This window comes from Plasmodium gallinaceum (genome assembly GCF_900005855.1).
Source record: "Plasmodium gallinaceum strain 8A genome assembly, contig: PGAL8A_v1_141, whole genome shotgun sequence".
Lineage (NCBI taxonomy): Eukaryota > Apicomplexa > Aconoidasida > Haemosporida > Plasmodiidae > Plasmodium > Plasmodium gallinaceum.
The window spans coordinates 517163-535802 of NW_021628302.1; the positions used below are offsets into that span (position 1 = coordinate 517163).

Genomic DNA, 18640 nt, shown 5'->3' on the forward strand with positions numbered 1-18640 from the left:
ATAAACTTTTTTTCATTTATGCATCCTTTTAATATGTTCTAAAAAAAAAAAAAAAAAAAAAAAGAGAAATTATTTCCATTTTTTTATTATTTTTTATTTTAATTATGATATATTTAATTGTATATGTTGAATCATTTTAAGTTATTAGGTACTGCTTATATTGTTTTGTGTATTATTACTATTCATATTATTTATTAAAATAATATATAAAATAATTTTAAAAAAAAAAAATACTATTTTTATTATACTATGTTTGTATATTAATAATTTATTTATAGAAATAATTCAAAATATTATTAATATATTTTTTAGTGATACAATTACAAAAGTTGTTAAATTTTATATGCGTATATATTATTATATTACGTGTTGTTTTAAATAAGAAAATGTTTTATATGTAGCCATTGTTAACATATCACATTTTAAACATCCATAAGAAAAGAAAAGCAAATAAAAAACGAATAATGAAAAAGGTTTAGTAGGTTGATAAAAAGAAAATGAAAATTGAAGACTTCTAAAGTTGTAATTTTTGTCAGAAAAATAATCATATAAAGGAATATAGTTTTGATTTAAGGATAAATATATAAGATTTTTTTTGTTTAAATTAAATTCATTATTATTTATAATAATAGTTTTCTTCTTATTTAGAATGTGATTACTTATATTAACTAATTGCTCGTTTAATAGAGATAAAAGATCTTCCTTATATTTGTTTATTTCATAAAAAAATAAAGATATGTTAGATTTTATACAACAAGATAAGTAATTTAATATATCATTTTTCTGTAAATTAATATTATTTATGAAAAAAAAATGAAATCCTAAAAGTATGGAAAAATTCTTAGAGTAATTAATAGAGTGAGGACTATCGGAATAAACGGTAATAAAATTGTTAGATAAATATTTATAAAATAATAAATTATAATTTTTTTCATTATATATGATGTCTAATGTATAGTTATAATTATTTAATAATTCATATTTATATTTCATATTATAATGAAAAAATTGAATATAATAATCTTTATCATAATAATGTTTTACATGTTGAAGATAATTGAAATTATTAGTTGATAAGTTATGCTCGTTATTCATAAAATTTTGAAATCTCTCTTTTGTATACATAAAAAAGGTTAAAATAAAAATGTAATTTTTCTTATCATGATCATAACATTTATTATTATGATTATTATTTTGTATTTCATTTTTTATATGGTTATTATTTTTTCTTTCTTCAATCATTTTCGAAATATTTTGTGAAATTATAAAAACAATATTTTTATTTTTTAAGGGATTTTTAATAACATAATCCAAGACATATGTAAAATATATGTTTAATAAAATAAATAATAATTGTAAATTATCTATATTGATAAAATATAAATATGAATCTTCTTTTAAGGAAGAATAAAAGTTATTATTTTTAACATAATTATGAATATTTTTCATTACAGAATGTTGTATTTCATTACTAATTTCATTTAGTAAAAATTCTATTTTTTTAAATTTTATTCCTTCTTTAAATATTATTCTTTCATTATCATTAGTTAGAACACCACAGATCGTTTCATTCTGAAAAATTATTTTCTTAATATTGGGAAATATTTTATTCACATATGTGTTTAAACTTTTCAAATCTTTTAAGTCTAAATATATTTTTAAGAAATCCTCATCATTTAATAAATAAAAGAAATAAAACTCATTTCTTTTATCTAATATATGCTTTTCGGAATCATTAATTATATTTTTTAATTGATTCATAAAGTTTTTAAAGTATGTTATATCATAATTTTTTTCTATATGTTTTGTTAATTGAGGATAAATGAAAAATTCTTCACATTGTTGCTTATATTTTTTTATGATTGTAGAAAAATTGTCTAAATTTAAAATTTTTTTTAATTCACTGGTTTTGTATCTCTGTATATTTAAATAATATATCTGTATTTTTTTTATAACAGTTAGAATATTAGTAAAATTTTTTATTTGCTCTGATGACTTATATATATCCTTATATATATGTTTACTAAATTTATCATTTTCTATAATAAATAATTCTGAAAGAATTTTTTTTAAATGGATAATTAATTCATTTATATTATTAATAAAATATACCTTTTTATTCATTAAACAAACATCTACTTTATATTTTTTCAACATATTTTTTAAAATTTGAAATTTTTCATTTATTTTCTCTTCTTTTACATATTCAAAACATATATTCTCTATTTCTGGTATACTATTAGAAAAAGACAGACTAAATAAATCACTGAGATTTATATTATTATAATCATATGTCAATTTTGTCTTTTGTAAAGTATCATTTTCTTTTTTTGTTGAATCTTCTTTATTCATTATATACAAAGTATTTATATTGTCTGTATTTTCAACATTTTTAGAGTGGTTTAATATATTTATAGCTCTTTTAAAATATTTATCATTCTTATATATTATTGTAAGTAATTTCAAAATTTTCATTATATGGTCATATGTTTTGTGAAATTTTTTACATTTTTCATAAAATTCACTGTTTACAAAATTTTTATTTATTTCTTTAAAGGACATATTTATTGTATTTAATTCATTTGATAATTCTTCTAAATTAATATTAAAAATTTTTTCTTTTTTGTATTTTTCGTTAGAACATATATATTTGAAAAACGTATATATAGTTAAACTATTATTTATGAACATATTGGTTAACAAACTAAAATTAACAAATTCGTTTTTCTTTTTTTTCAAAACTTTTTGATAATATATATATTTATCTACGTCTTTTTTTATATCTATTATTTTTAATCTTAGAAATTCAAGAAGATCAAAAATGTAGAATTCTTCTTTCACATCATCATTAATTACTATTTCGTTATTATCATTAATAAAATATTTATTTATATAATCATTTGTTTCATTCACATAATCAGTTAACTTACTTATATCAATATCTACTGAACTACTGATATCATTAATTGATTTTTTTTCTTGAATAATTATATTGTTTTCATCATTTTTTCTTTCTTTTTTTTTTGTATAATAAATATGATTAATATCATTAATTGGTGTAACAAATGAAAGTTCTTGAAGAATATCATTTAAATTGTAATTAAAATTATTTTCTAACATGTTAGTTTTCATTATATTTACAAAATTTTGAATTTTTTTTTCAATTTCATTAATACGAAAAATTAAATCTTTATATAAATCACTAAATTGAAGATCATAATTTTTTTCATGATTTAAGATAGATTTTAAAGAATTTATTTTTTGGTTAATATGAAAAATCTTAGTTGTTTGATTACCACTAATATTTATATAATATTTTTTAAATAGTAAAAATAAAGAAGAAATGGATTCAATATTTTCTTCTATTGTTATTAATTCATCATTAAAAGAATTAACAAAATCTATATAAGAAACTAATTCATCAATGGTTGTAGGATTTTTATTAATAATATTAAGAGAATTATCTAATTTGACTGTTAAATCATCAATGGTTTGATTATTTAATGAGGGCAAATAATTAATTAAATTATTCCACTTTTTATTTATATTTTTTAATAAATAATCAATTAATATAGTATTATTAACTTTAAATAAATGGATATTTATTTCTTTATTCATCCTTTTGATTTTATTCTCATGTTCTTTGAATGAGGTAAATAAAAAGGAAATATAATTAGCATCCATTATATTTATTTTTTCTATTTCTATTTTTTCATATTTATTGTGTAATTTTATAATATCCTTAAAATCATTGCATACATCAACCATAGAATTATATAATATTTTCATTTTATCTTTTAATTCTGAATGAAGATTATTTATTGTATCATCATTATTAATAAAATTAGAAAAGTTCTTGTCATAATTTAAATCTTCATTATTCTTTTCTTTATATATAATGTTGTCTGTAAATATTTGATTTTTGAAAAATTCTTTTATTTTGAATGAATTGAAAAATTCTTCTCTTTTGCATATATTTTCTATACTCATATTAATATAATACATAATAGTATTTATTAACAAATCATATTCAGGTATTATTTTTAATTCATTATTTTCTATTATTAAAATAACATTAAATAAGCATATTTCATTTTTATTTTTATTATTGTTATTATTGTTATCATTGTTGTTATTATTGTTTTCCTTTTCATCAATTTTAATTAATTTATATGTTCTCTCATTTTTAAAAGTATTATTATCATTATTTTTGTCCACATTGCTAATTTGATTGTTTTTTTCTTCTTTAACTTCAAAATAATTATTTAAAAGTTTTAGAAAATATTCATATGTGTTAATAATCATATTTCTTAATGTATTATCGCATAAATACTGACATAAATGAATAAAACGTTTTACATAAATACAGTAGCAATTACTGAGAGCTATTTTATTATAATATACATCTACATTTGTACTTTTTTTTTGAGTATTTTTTGATATATTTTTATTTACAACTTTAGGGAATGCCTTAAAATTTTCTTTATTTTCATACATATTTAATTCTTTCTCTACTTTATTATTATCCTCTAAAATTCCATTTTTTTTTAAAAAAGTGTTTAATGATTTGATACAATATTTACAAATTATATTAGTAATATGCTTCAACTTATTTTTTATAAAACTATCGATTTTTAAAAAATAATCATTTTGAATTTCTTTAAATTGTTCTATGCTCATATTATTTATATTTATATCAATTAATTTATTATCGTTCAAATCATAAAGGATAACCTGTATTTGAATAAACCCTTTAAAGAATTCTCTATTTAAAAATAATAAATTTTCTTTAATATAATTTTTCTTCTTTTTAAATTTTGTGTGCTTAATCATATTTTTTAGTAAAAAGAAATATTTATATAATTTAAATTTTTTAACAAATTTTAAATTTAAAGCACCGTTTAATAATGTTATGAAATCTCTCCATTCATTTAACTCGTAAAAACTTGACTCATTTTTTTCATTTATCATTACTCCATTTAAAGAAATCGACATAAAATCTGTTTCTTTTTTGTTTCTAGCATCAATTTTTTCATAACAATTATTAGACAACCTAATTAGAACAAAAATAAACATAAACATATATATTTATATGTGAATTTTTTTTTTTTTTGAATATATGTATTTTAAATAAATATATTTTATTTTTACTAATCATATAAATAAGACTTTATTCATAAAAAATAAAAAAAAAATTAACTAGGAAAAATTTTATATTGAAATTATGTATAAAAACAGTAGGATGATATAATTTACCTTTTTACATATATAAATTCATTATTTTTTAGATTATTTTTAACGAATTCTACTAGGTCATTATGATTATTCCATTTATTTATTACACTAAAACTTGCTTCAACTATATTCATTTTTTTTTTAAACATTTTATCTTTTTCTTCATTGTATTTATTTTGTTTATATATTTCTTTATAATTTTTTCTTTCTATATTTTCAATTAAATCAACACTTTCACTTTTATTTCTTTTATCAATAGAATTTTTCCCTGTTATATTTATAACATTTTTATTTTTTATAGTAGTTTTTTCTTTTAGGATGAAATCCATTTCATGAAGAATATCAAACTCATTATTCTTATCATTACTAATTTCACTAGTCCTATCTTTTTCTTTTAAATTTAAATTAAAATTTTTGTTAATTGATTTTATTTTAATTTTCTTTTCTTTGATGTCATTTTTGTTATCTATATTAAATTTAATTATTAAATTTTTTTTTAATGAACTATAATTCATTTTCTTTTAGATGTTATAAATAAAAAGAAATATAATAATATTAAAATTTATTTTTATTATTATCTTATTTAAAAAATAAAAAGTAAACAATTTTTTTTTTTTTATTTTCTTTTAATAAAACTTTATGTGAAAACTTTTAGACAGAAAAAAAATTATTTCAAATAAAAAGTTATGCAAAAGTTAATTTTTAATTAGCAAATTATCTGTTATTTTATAACTTCAATTAAAAAAAAAAAAAAAAAAATTTTTTTTAAAAGTAAAATAAGAAGGAATAAAATACGATGTTATAATATTAGATAAAATAAAATTCTAAGTAGAATAACTGTGGTTAAGATATGCCTTAGACAAAGTTGAAAAGATAGTTATAAAGAAAAAAAAAATTATTTTTTTTTTTCACATAGTAAACTATTTAAGTTTTTATTATTTTCAATTTCTAATTAATATGAATAGCTTTTTTTATTTTCTATTTTCAACATAATTTTTCTTTTTTCTATTTTTTTTACCAAATGATTCATTACAAAAAGAAAAATATTTAATAATGACTCATAGAAAAATATTACTACGTAATAATATATTAAAAATATTTTATAAAAAATGATTTATTAATAATTTATAGAAAATTACATTAATGATATTTTATAAGCAGTATTCATATTAATAACATTTTTTTAAAAATATTTAGCATAATTTCTTAATTGTGTGTTTTTAATAAAGGAAAACTTTTTATATTAATTTTTCAAGATTCAATTGTAAAATTATAATTCGTTTTAAAAGTATTTTCTATATAATTAAGAATTGTATTGCACTACACAAACCTTCAAAAAAAAAAAAAAAAATATATGAATATATTTTTAGAAAAAAATAATTTTGTAAGTTTTATTTTATAAATTTTTTTTTTACTTTTAACAGAAAAAAAAAAAAAAAAAAAAAAAAAAATAATATAAAATAATATAAAAATTTATTAGATAAATGATTTTATTATTACTGAATTAATAATCATAGGAATATATATATTTATTTTAAAAAATAATAAAATAATATATACAGTAAGATTCTATATATATGTTCATATATATATATATGTAAAAGAATAAAAATGGGTACATTTTTAAACAAACCAATAAAAAACACTAATGAAGAAATTAAAGGTGAAAAAAAAAAGAAAATTTGTTGTGTATGCTTAGAAACAAAAAAGTTAAGAGATGAATGCATTGTTAAATTGGGAGAAGAACAATGCAAAAAATTTATTGATGATCATAATCAATGTTTAAGAAATGAAGGATTTGACATAAAATAAAAGTTTTAATTTTATTATTTTTCCTCATGCATAAATTTATATATATATATATTAATTTTTATTTTATATTATTTTACTTTATTTTTCTATTTACATTAATATTATTTTTTATTATTTTTTATTTTTGAAATTGAAAAATAGAGTTGTATTTATATATATATATTTTATGTATTTTAGTTGTTTGTAAGTGTCATTATAATAAAAAAAAAAAAAGAATAAAAAATATATATATGAATATTTAAAATAATATAATTACATATTTTTTATTTTTTTAACATTATAATTTTTATTATAAATTGAGTCTATTAGTTTTTATGTTCTTTATTAGGATTATAATACATTTGTAGTTTTTACATATAACTAATTCATAAACAAGAAGTTTCTTATGAAGAAATATTTTGAATATAAATAAAGAAATAAAAATAAATAACAAGAGCATATATTTTTCATACGTTTATAATATCAATTAAAAAAAAAAAAATTAAACGAAAGACAAAATGTTTTTACAAAAGTACAAAATAACAAGGAAATTTCCATTGAATTATATTATGTTAAACAATTGCAAAATATTTAGCAGATATATATATACAAAAAATGAGATAAACGGTATATTTAATAATGTTTTTAAAAATATTTTAAATGACAAAACAAATACACTTCAGAGTATATATAATAAATATCTATATTTAAATTTGAATAAAGTTACTAAAAGATTTTATAACCCTAGAGAAAATATAAATTGGATACTAATTCGATTTAGGCATAGAGTATCACAACTAAGAAAAAAAAAATTAAAATATAAAAATCATTCAAAAGTTGCTTTACGATTTCGTTTAACAAAATTTGGTTGGGAAAGATTGCAATCAGGTAGAAATGCAAGTAAAAAAAATTTGTCAGTTAAAAAATATAATGAAAAGATGAAAATAAAATATGTTTCAAGAGATGACATAAAAAAGTTCAAATTCCAAATGCCTAGTTATGTATTAAGAATAAGAGATTCTCCAGTAGATTATAATCCCAATATTATGAAGGCTAGAAAATTTTTACCATCGCATTTTGGATAGGCTTTTAAAAATATTATAATATATAAATATATATATATATATATATATGTTTTTTTAAAAACTCATTTAGTAACTTAATTTATGTGAAATTTTACGAATATTCTGTTATTAAAACTTATAATAAAAATAATTATTTTTATATAAGGAATATAGAGAATACACATACAAAAAAAAAAAAAAAAATAAAATAAAATAATAAAAAAAAATAAGTATATAATAAAATCATAATAAATTAGTAATTAAAAAAAAAAAAAATATATATTTTTATATATAAAAACTTGATAATTCATTAAGAGTTTTCTCTATCATTATCCGAGTTATTTTGATTAATCCCTAACCTAAAGTATCAATTATATTAAAATATATGAAAATCATAATATATAAAATAAGAGGAACATAAAAATTTATATTTTTTCTATATTATAAATATATAAGTTCAAAAATTTTTATAATTTCAAAAACATTTAACAGAAAGAATGGACTTTAAGATATAAAAGTTTATAGTAAATTCCATTCTTTTGTAATATATTTATCCATTTATAGACAAAACAATTTATAATTTTTTTTATAAAAATATACGAATACACATGATATATAACTTTATATTCATTTTTTTTTTTTTTTTTGCTTTTTTATCTCATTTTAATAACCTTTTTAAGTTAACTTTTTCAAGCCACCATGACCACATAGTTAAGTTCGGATTTCTATATTCAGGGATATCATATTGACTAAAAAAAAAAAAAAAAAAAATAGCATTAACATGTTCATAAATACTAACTTTTTTTTTTTTTTTTTTTTTTTTTTTTTTTTTATACTATCTAGCTAATTGATCTAAAATAACAAAAATCCCAACAGTTCCAAAAATACTTTTAGTAAACCAATTCTTTTTAAATATCAAATTGTATTTTCCCATTTTTATAAATGGACATTAATACATTCGTGAATTAATACTATATTTTTAACTATTTTTATAAAAAATAAAAAAAATTAAAATAATTAAACATATAAATATTTTTTAACAAACATATACTACATTGACTTTTAATATTCAAGTTTAAAAAAATTATATTATAAAAAGGATTTTTTATATAAATTATTGAAATATTCTTTTTTCTTTTTTATCATTAAAGGTCTCAGTAATTTTAATAATAATTTTTTAAAATTTATTTCAAATATAAATATAATATTTTTTAATGAAAAAAAAAAAAAATATATATTGATAAAATGTGAAAAAAAAAAAAAAAAAAAAAAAAAAAAAAAAAAAAAAAAGGGGCCCAGANTTTTTAAAATTTATTTCAAATATAAATATAATATTTTTTAATGAAAAAAAAAAAAAATATATATTGATAAAATGTGAAAAAAAAAAAAAAAAAAAAAAAAAAAAAAGTGCACAGAACTAATGTATTAACATCATAGTAACAAATAATATCAAATAAATCTTTTAAACTTTTATTTTTTTTTTAAAAAAAAAATAAAGTAAAAAAAATTAGAGTAGAAGTTTCCAAGATTATAAAAATTACTATAAAAGTTACAAAAAAATATTAAAAACTAAAAAAACAGTGAAATTGCAAAAATTTAATTTTTACCTTTTAAAAAATCATAAGAATTATTTTTAAAAAGTTTATTATATAGTAACAATTATTAAAACACAAAATTAATAATCCTTTAAAAATAAAAAGAATTTACGATGCTACAGTATTTTTCAAGTTATCAATACACTAAAAAAAGTAAAATGAAACATCATGATGAAATTACAATATTATAAAAAAGTTAGTGTTTACATAATTAATTTTTATGAAATGAATTTATTTTAATTATTTCATTATTTTTTTTTTTTTTTTTACATTTCCAAATATTTTGATTTCATTAGCTTGAGATTCAATCTTACGAAAAAAAAAAAAAAAAAAAAAATTAAATATATAGAATTTTATTATATATCATAATAGAATTTTATTGAAATTAAAAAAATAAAAAAGCAGAAATATTTAATTTTACTAGAGATAGAATGTTCTTTTCAGTATCATCATCATTATTTTTAATGGTATTTTTTATAGCATTTAGGTTGTCGTAAATTTTCCTTAAATTATATTTGTTTTGTGATTTCTGAAAATGAATAAGAAAAAATAAAAAGAAAAATTAAAATCATTATATCTAGTTGTATAATATATATATAAAAATATATTAATATGCTCACATGTTTCCCAAATGCATTTATATAGAGCTTTGTATTTTCTACTAAGTCATCATTATCTTTTCCTTTTAACAACTACATAAAGACATTAATAAAATATACATAAAATATTGATATGCATTTGAAAGAATTAATAAAATATATATAAAATATTTATTGTAAGAAAATAATATTATCAAATATAAAAAAGATATATTAAAAGAGGAAGTAATTAATAAAATAAAAAGAGGATTTTAGTTATATAAGGAGATGCATATGTTTATATCATTTTTATAATAGTATTTACTGCTAGCAATTCAATCATTTTATTTTTGCTTCTTTCTACCTAAAAATTAAAAAGGAAAATACATATATATATATATATATATATATATATATATATATATATATATATATATATATATATATATATACAAATGATTATTTTTTATTTTATTTTTTTTTTTTCTGCTTTAAAATAATTTATAAAGAAAATGTATATATGTATTTTATTAAATTTTTTACTTCATCATCACTAATCCATTTTTTTTTTTTTAATGATAAATTTTCATTTTCATCAGATGATGATGAGTAGGATGATGAGGAATGTGATGATTCATTTTCAGAATATGAACTTTCTATTTCCATATGATTGTCAATCTTTAAATTTTCCTTTTTCATGTAGTTACTTGTTTTGTCTATATCATTAAAATAATTATTATCATTTTTTATATTTTTTATTAATTTGTCTACTAAAAATACGTCCTAAATAAAATTAAAATAAATATATATATATATATATATATTTATAATTTATAACTTAATTATAGTAACTGATTATATATAAATATATTATTTTACAAATTTATTTATACAAACCTTTTTTTTAGTTTTCATTGTTTTTTTATTATCTTCGTAATCATCACCACCGTAATTATAATTTATATGCTAAAATTAAGATAAAAAATAATTTTCACTTTAAACAATTTTATATTGTTTTATTTTATTTTATTTTATTTTATTTTTTTACGTTGTTTAAAGAATTCAGTTGTTCTTCAATAATTTTTATCTAAAAAAAAAAAAAAAAAAATAAGAAAAATTTTAATTTTATTCATAGAATTAATTATTTGTTTTTTTTTATTTACCTTTTCATGTAATTTGCTATGATATTCTTCATTAATATTTTTGTCGTCCATTGTTGAATAGTTTTCATCTAATTTTAAAATACTATTTTTATCTAACGAATGAAGTATATTATCTTCTTTTTTTTGAAAATTGTCTTCCTTTTTGTTATTTTTATGTTTGTTTTCACTTTCTGATGAACCCAAATGAGAAATATCTACTTTTGAATTAGAATTCATTATTGTACCATATTTTTCATAAATTATATCTTTATTTTTTTTTTCATAAATGTCACTATAAATTCCCTTTGAATTATCATAAGTTTCATTCCCCTATTACAGAAATAAAGAGATATATAAAATAATATTCATAACATAAAAAATAATATTAAATTAAAATAAATATGAAGGTAAAAATTATATAATTGAAAAAATTATAGTATTTTCACTTAACATATATACATACTTTATTATAATGAAAATACAAGTTATTTAAACTTAAAAACAAATTTTTTTTTCTTAAATTTTTTATTAAAATTGAGTGTTTGTGTAATTCTTTTTCTAGATGTTTAATATCCTCTTCTAAAATAATCCTTGATGGCTTACATGAACTAAAAAAAATAAAAAAAACACAAATACATAATATATATATGTCTATATTGTATATTTATATGCATCATTATCATAAATTTCAATTATTTAAATAAATGAAAATACAGAAAAAAAAAAAAAAAAATATTTATATTTAATAAAGAAAGAAAGAAAAAATGAACCAATACGGGTTTCCTCTATTTATATCAAAAATATGAGCTTTCACATTTTTCATATTTTTTCTCAGTTCGTTTATTTTCAGAACTATTTCATTTATCTATATATATGAAAATAAAAAAGTTATTATTAATATATAATTTTTAACATAAATATATATATATATATATATATATATATATATATATATATATATATATATATATATATATATATATATATTTATACATATAATTATAAAAAAGATAAATATGTCAATTTATAAAAAAATAATACCTCCTCAAAATTTGACTTAATTATTTCTTCTAAATTGTTTATATACGAAATTTTTTCTTTTTTTGTCTAAAAAAAAGTAGAAAGAGAATTACATATATTTAATAATATTTTTTTTTTTTTTTTATTTTTATTTTGTATTCTTTTTTTTTTTTTTTTTTTTTACATAATCATTTTCCATTATGATACATTTGATTTTTTCAAAAAATTTATCAACCAAATTTCTTAAATTTAAGTAAAAAATATTTATTGATTCATGCCCCTTTAAAGAAAAAAATTAAAAACATATCATATTTTTGTTATAAGATTATATATATTAATTAAAAATAATGTATATAAAGGCGTATGTATAAAATTTTTATCTTTGTATATATTAGTTGTAGAAAGCATTATATGTGTATAAAGGTGATTACTTGTATAATAACATTTTTGGTTTGCATAAAAATGCTATCAATAGCATCAGCTGAAATGTCTGTTTTATTTAAATTAAATAATACTTCATTATTAATATCATTGTTTTTTTTTAATAATTTAATTTTGTTTCTATATTTTTCATTTTCTTCTTGTAGATCAACTATTTGTTTAGCTAAAACTTTTTTAATTCCATTAGTATCATCACTAGATAAAATAGTTTTACCTAATGTTTTCATTTGATTTCTTAACTTTTCATTTTCTTCTTCTAATTTTAAGTTTACCTTTTCATAATCCACATTACCAATGTTTGTTGAGTTAATTTTTGCAAAATTGTTTTTTACAAATAATTCTCTAAGACGATTGCATTCGTTCTATAAGTATAAATAAATATAGATAAATGTATATATATATATATATATATGTATGTATATGTATATATATTATACCTTGTACATTTTTAATAAATCATTTTGGTTACTATTTTCTTTATTCATATTGTTAATTTTATTATGAAGTTTTTTAATTTTTTCATTTAAAAAATGAACATCTGAATTTAAAGTTGAACAACGATAAGAATTTTGGCTTGAAGATCCAGTGGAACATTTGGTAGAGGATTTATTTGAAGATTTTTTAACATAACCTTTTGAATCATAATATTTACATTTTTTTTTGTTTTCTTCATTTTTATAATAATATGGGTATAAATTGGTGCTGTTTGGATAAATTTGTGGTAATGAAGCACCATACTTATTTATACCATCATTTATATTTTGTACATTTTTGGGATTAGAGTAAATATACGAAACCTCATGTGTGCAAATTGGTTTTTCTGTTTTTGTTTTAACAATTGGTAATGATTTTTGTCTATTTATGCATATACTTTTTAAAGGTGATACTTTATTGTTTCTTTTATTTATGCATGAATAGGGAGTTAATGATCTAGTTCTAACAAAAACATTATTAGAGGTTGGCATGAAATAATTATGCTTATTAATATCATTATTATATATAGTAGAATTCATCAAATTTTTATTGTAATTATTTAATTCGTTATTTTTATAAATTAATATTTCAGTTTTAAAATCATTTGTTTCTTTTTTTTTTAATGTATTTTTTTGACTGCTATTGCAGAAAAAGCTTTTTTTTGGTGATGATGGTACTGATAATTTAAAAAACTCATTTTTTGTTTTCATTATTCCATAAGGTGAACTATATGGTAATTTATGAATAACATTTTTTATACCAGTAACATTATGAGATTCATTCATATAAACATTCTCTTGAGGAACGAAAAATGCATCTCTATTTACATTATTACAACTTATAGAAGGATCATAACTTACACTAGTGGGACTTATATCATTATTAATAAAAATTCCATTGTTATTAGGATAAATATGAATATCATTTGTTGTTCTTATCCCATTTATCGTATTGTTATAAGGTTCTTGAATTTGCTCTTGTATATTTAACATTTGATCATTATATAAATTATTACCATAATTAAATTGCTTATATTGATCACCATCATACATTGCATGATGATTTGCATTGTTATCAACGAAGTATACGTTTTTATTTTTATTCTTAGTTTTATTATCTTTATTATTATTTTCTGTTTTTTTTTCTTCATTATTTTCAAATGAAGTTGGAATATATCCTTTCATTTCATAAACACTCAATTCTTTTGTTTTTCCATGATTTTTTTTACCTTTCCTAGAATTTTTGTAAAATAAATTTTTTAATTTTTTTTCACTATTATCTCTTTTTTTCTTTTTGTTTTCACAAACAGATGAACTATTATGTGTGTTAGAAAACATTTTTTGATTTTTACCATTTTTTTCATCAGTTAATTTTTCATGTATGCTATTTTCTTTTTCTCTTGGTGTTTTTGAATACACTGAATTTTTAAGATTTTTTGAATTTCTTTTTTCTCTTTTATTATTTAATTTGTTCCTTTTTACTTCTTTTGTATTATGTGTATTGAACATAGATGAGGTTAAGTTATTCAAAATATGATTCTTAGAAAATTGCTTATTTTTTTTATTTTTAGAATCTTTTATACTATTTGGAAATTCTTCGTTTTTCGAATTATATTCACTTTCTTTATTTTCTCTATTATTATCATTTTCTATATTTTGTTCATAAAAAATATTGTTTGTTTCATTTGTCATCTGATTACTATTCTCATTACTGTATTTTTCATTATCATGATAATATTCGTTCGTTTGGTTATTTAAATATTTATCTGTTTCATCATTATAATATTCCACATCTTCTCTTATTATATCATTTGCAGTTTCATCATAATAGTTTTGTTTTTCATTACTATAATATTCTCCACCTTCAACATATCTACCCAATATATATTCTTCATTATTTCGTTTTTCATATCCTTTATTTTCATTTCCTTCTTGTTTATTATCTATATCATTTTGAAATTCTTTTGAATTTAAATGTATTTTATATAAGTTTTCTTTTGAATAAGTTTTATATGATGAGCTTAATGGAAGCTTACTTCCTTTATTATCCATATGTGAACTAAAATTTGATTGATTAGGAGGATTGTTATATTTGTAAACATATTCATTTCTATAATTTATATTACTTTCACTTTTCAATGACATTTTTATTTTTCTATTTTAATTTAATCAATTTTTATATATATAATTTTTATATTTACACATGTCTGTGTGTATGCTATCATATATAAAAGAAAGACAATAATGCAAACAAAAAAAAAAAAAGAAAAAGGAAAAAGGAAAATTTTATTATAACATTTAAAAGAAAATTTATATTAAAATTCGTAAAAAAAAAAAAAAAAAAAAAAAAAAAATTCAATTAAAATAAGTCAATAACAATGGGTATGATAACTTTTTCTCATTGTTGTAAAAAAAAAATGTGTAAGAACATTTTACACAATATATCTTAAAAAAAAAAAATATTTAAACAAAATAAATGTTTATCACAATAAAATATATTTTTTTATTTAAAAAAAATAAAAATGCATTTTTAATATTTAAAATTTTATTTAAAAAAAAAAAAAAAAAATATATATATATATATATTTTATAAACAGGAGAAATGTCTGATAATTTTAATATTTTCCTATTTAAAATTAAACAAAATTTTTATTGTACAAATTAAAAAACAAAAAAAAATTTATATATTTTTTTTTTTATTTTATATTTCTAAGAACAAAATTATCGTACAATATTACATTTATAAAAATATTTTTATATAAAAAATTATTTTTATACTTTTTTCATAAAAAAAGAAAAATATATGCATACAGCAATTATAATTTTTTAATATACTTTTCGTAGATTTTTAATTAAAAAAATTAGAAATTAACATATTATATAAATGTACATTTTCTTGTTTTTGAATTTCCTTATTTTTACCTTAAAAATAATATAAAAAAAAAAAAATTAGACAATTATTTAATATAAAAATGTAATTATTTTTACAACTTGAAAAATACAAAAAAAAAAATTTTATTTTCAAAATGCTATTTTAACAAATATCTTGAAATAAAATTTTAATAATTAATTAATGTATTCAAAATTTTTGTTTTTAGATTTCCTTTTCCATTTGATATTTAAAAAGTTTTCAAATAAACGAAAATTAACGATATTATTATTTTTTATTTTTTTATATGCTTTAATATAACTAAATTATTACAAAAAAAAAAAAAAAAAATTATACATATATATATAGAGAGAAGATTTACACATATAAATTTTACATTATTTGAATAAAAAATAAAAATTAAAAAAAAAAATATATATATCTTTTTTATTATTTATAAATAACAAATGAGAATAAATTTTTTTTAATACTTTATTTTTCTTTTTATAACTTGCATTGAGGAAATTTGTATGTTTATTATTATTACATTAAATAAAAAAATTGTCCTTTATTTTGTTTTTTGTTTTAATTTTAGTTTTTGTTTTTCTTTTTGTTTTAACTTTTCTTTTTGCTTTTGTTTTATATTCTCTTCTTTTTCAACTATTGCTATAATTTCATCAATTTTTTCTCTCTTTTTTTTTTTTTTTGAGTTTTTGTTTAATAGAAGTTTTAATTTTTCGTTTACAGGGATTGTCTGAAAAAAAAAGAAATAATAAATAAATAAATAAATAAATAAATAAACAAATAAATAAATATATATATATATATATATATATATTTTATATTGCTAATTATTTTTATAAAAATAATATTATTCTTTTATGTAAAGATAGACTTTTTTTTTTTTTTTTTTTTTACATTATCATTAAGTTTCTCATCGTTATTATTTTCATTATCTAAATTTAACGTCTGATTTAATTTATCTAAAGTTTCTTTTTCATTAACATCTTCTCTTTTTAATGAATCATCTATTTCATCATTCTTTTTCTTTTCTTTTTTTTTTTTTTTTTTTTTTTTTTTTTTTTTTTTTTTTTTTTTTTTTTAATTTATCTTGATTATCATTTTCAATTATATTATCATCCTCATTCTTATTAGAATTTTGTTCTATTTTTTCTTTTGAATCATTGTTTTCTTCATTTATTTCATTTGGATTATTATCTTGATTATTAATATCATTTTTTGTAAATTCTAATAATATATTTTCAAAATTTTTCATTTCTCTGTCTTTTTTAGATGATTTTTTTTTTGTATTTTGCTTTTTTTTGTTTAAATTGTTTGAATTATTATTACTATTTTTATTTTTATTTTTATTTTCTCTATCTTTATGTTCCTTTTCTTTTTCTTCCTTATCTTTTTCTTCCTTTTCTTTTTCTTCTTCCTTTTCTTTTTCTTCTTCCTTTTCTTCTTCATTAGATTCTTCACTTTCTAGTTTTTTTTTTTTTTCTTTTTTTTTTTTTTTGTCATTTTGATCTGATGTTTTAGATTTTCCTAAATCTTTTAATTTATCTACTTCATAAAAAAATTCATCATAGTCATCTATAAAATCCGCCCAAGATGAATATTTGTTTATCTATAAAAATTTTCAAATTAATATTTTTAAAATTTTGTGAATAAAAAATAAGAAATGTTGATAATAATATATAAAAAATATGATAATAAAAAAAAAAAAAAAAAAAAAACAATGATAATAAAATAAAATAAAACAAAAAGATTAATTAAATATTCTTGTTACATCGAATGTAAAATTATTCATATCTTTTTTTTCATTTTCTTTTTTTAGTTGTTCCTCTTTAAGTTGTTTTGCTTTTCTTTTTATTTTATCTTCTTGTCTTAAAATTTGAAACATATTACTCCTAGAACTCATTTTTCCTTACAATTTGTGATTTTTTTTTTTTTTTTTTTTTTTTTTTTTTAATTTAAAATATTCTTTTTAAAAACTAATAAAAAATAAATCTGTATGTTGTAAAATTAAAATAAGCTATAGTGAAAAAATTTACACAAAATAGATTATCAAATTTTAAAATTATATATATTTATATATATATATATATATATATATATATATATAAATATATATATATATATTTCTTAGGTTTATTTTAAATATAGTGAATATATAAAACAATGTAAGAAAATTCATATATATGTAAACATATATATTTTAAAATAATATCGTAATATTTTAATTATTTATTAAAATTAAAAAAGCTCTTAATAGATTTTGAATATTCAATATATGAAAATTAAAAATAAATAATAAAACATTTCATATTTATAAATTACATATAATATACAATATAAACAATTAAAATTAATCAATAATGTTCAAAAAAAAAAAAAAAAAAAAAAAAAAAAAAAAAAAAAAAAAAAAA

General features: G+C 16.3%; 6 protein-coding genes across 6 annotated transcripts in view; 2 read left to right on the forward strand and 4 right to left on the reverse strand.

Moving 5' to 3' along the window:
• Nucleotides 1-5750, reverse strand: part of PGAL8A_00484800 (conserved Plasmodium protein, unknown function) — a gene marked incomplete at both ends in the record, with an annotated part of 17332 nt that extends 11582 nt beyond the window's left edge. The window contains 2 exons of the mRNA XM_028673638.1: nucleotides 367-5053; nucleotides 5257-5750. Of these exons, the coding sequence (XP_028530071.1) occupies nucleotides 367-5053; nucleotides 5257-5750 (5181 nt within the window). The remainder of the gene's footprint in view (nucleotides 1-366; nucleotides 5054-5256) is intronic.
• Nucleotides 5751-6846: 1096 nt separating this feature from the next.
• Nucleotides 6847-7047, forward strand: COX17 (cytochrome c oxidase copper chaperone, putative; the record flags this gene model as incomplete). The annotated part of the gene is made up of 1 exon (XM_028673639.1): nucleotides 6847-7047. One exon carries the CDS (start codon nucleotides 6847-6849, stop codon nucleotides 7045-7047), a length of 201 nt encoding a protein of 66 aa, XP_028530072.1.
• A 497-nt stretch (nucleotides 7048-7544) lies between these two features.
• Nucleotides 7545-8111, forward strand: PGAL8A_00485000 (conserved Plasmodium protein, unknown function; the record flags this gene model as incomplete). Its single annotated transcript, XM_028673640.1, has 1 exon — nucleotides 7545-8111. One exon carries the CDS (start codon nucleotides 7545-7547, stop codon nucleotides 8109-8111), a length of 567 nt encoding a protein of 188 aa, XP_028530073.1.
• A 289-nt stretch (nucleotides 8112-8400) lies between these two features.
• On the reverse strand, nucleotides 8401-9024 carry PGAL8A_00485100 (conserved Plasmodium protein, unknown function; the record flags this gene model as incomplete). Its single annotated transcript, XM_028673641.1, has 3 exons — nucleotides 8401-8449; nucleotides 8762-8839; nucleotides 8927-9024. The coding sequence occupies 3 exons, from the start codon at nucleotides 9022-9024 to the stop codon at nucleotides 8401-8403; spliced, it is 225 nt and encodes a 74-aa protein (XP_028530074.1).
• Nucleotides 9025-9793: 769 nt separating this feature from the next.
• On the reverse strand, nucleotides 9794-15484 carry PGAL8A_00485200 (conserved Plasmodium protein, unknown function; the record flags this gene model as incomplete). Its single annotated transcript, XM_028673642.1, has 15 exons — nucleotides 9794-9829; nucleotides 9956-9994; nucleotides 10107-10214; nucleotides 10306-10377; nucleotides 10589-10627; nucleotides 10807-11046; nucleotides 11161-11229; nucleotides 11312-11350; nucleotides 11427-11735; nucleotides 11869-12013; nucleotides 12176-12270; nucleotides 12447-12512; nucleotides 12610-12705; nucleotides 12857-13228; nucleotides 13304-15484. 15 exons carry the CDS (start codon nucleotides 15482-15484, stop codon nucleotides 9794-9796), a joined length of 3906 nt encoding a protein of 1301 aa, XP_028530075.1.
• A 1292-nt stretch (nucleotides 15485-16776) lies between these two features.
• Nucleotides 16777-18132, reverse strand: PGAL8A_00485300 (conserved Plasmodium protein, unknown function; the record flags this gene model as incomplete). Its single annotated transcript, XM_028673645.1, is given in 4 exon segments — nucleotides 16777-16962; nucleotides 17127-17288; nucleotides 17290-17838; nucleotides 18001-18132. Coding segments are annotated over 4 exon segments (1029 nt in total).
• Nucleotides 18133-18640: the final 508 nt, after the last annotated feature.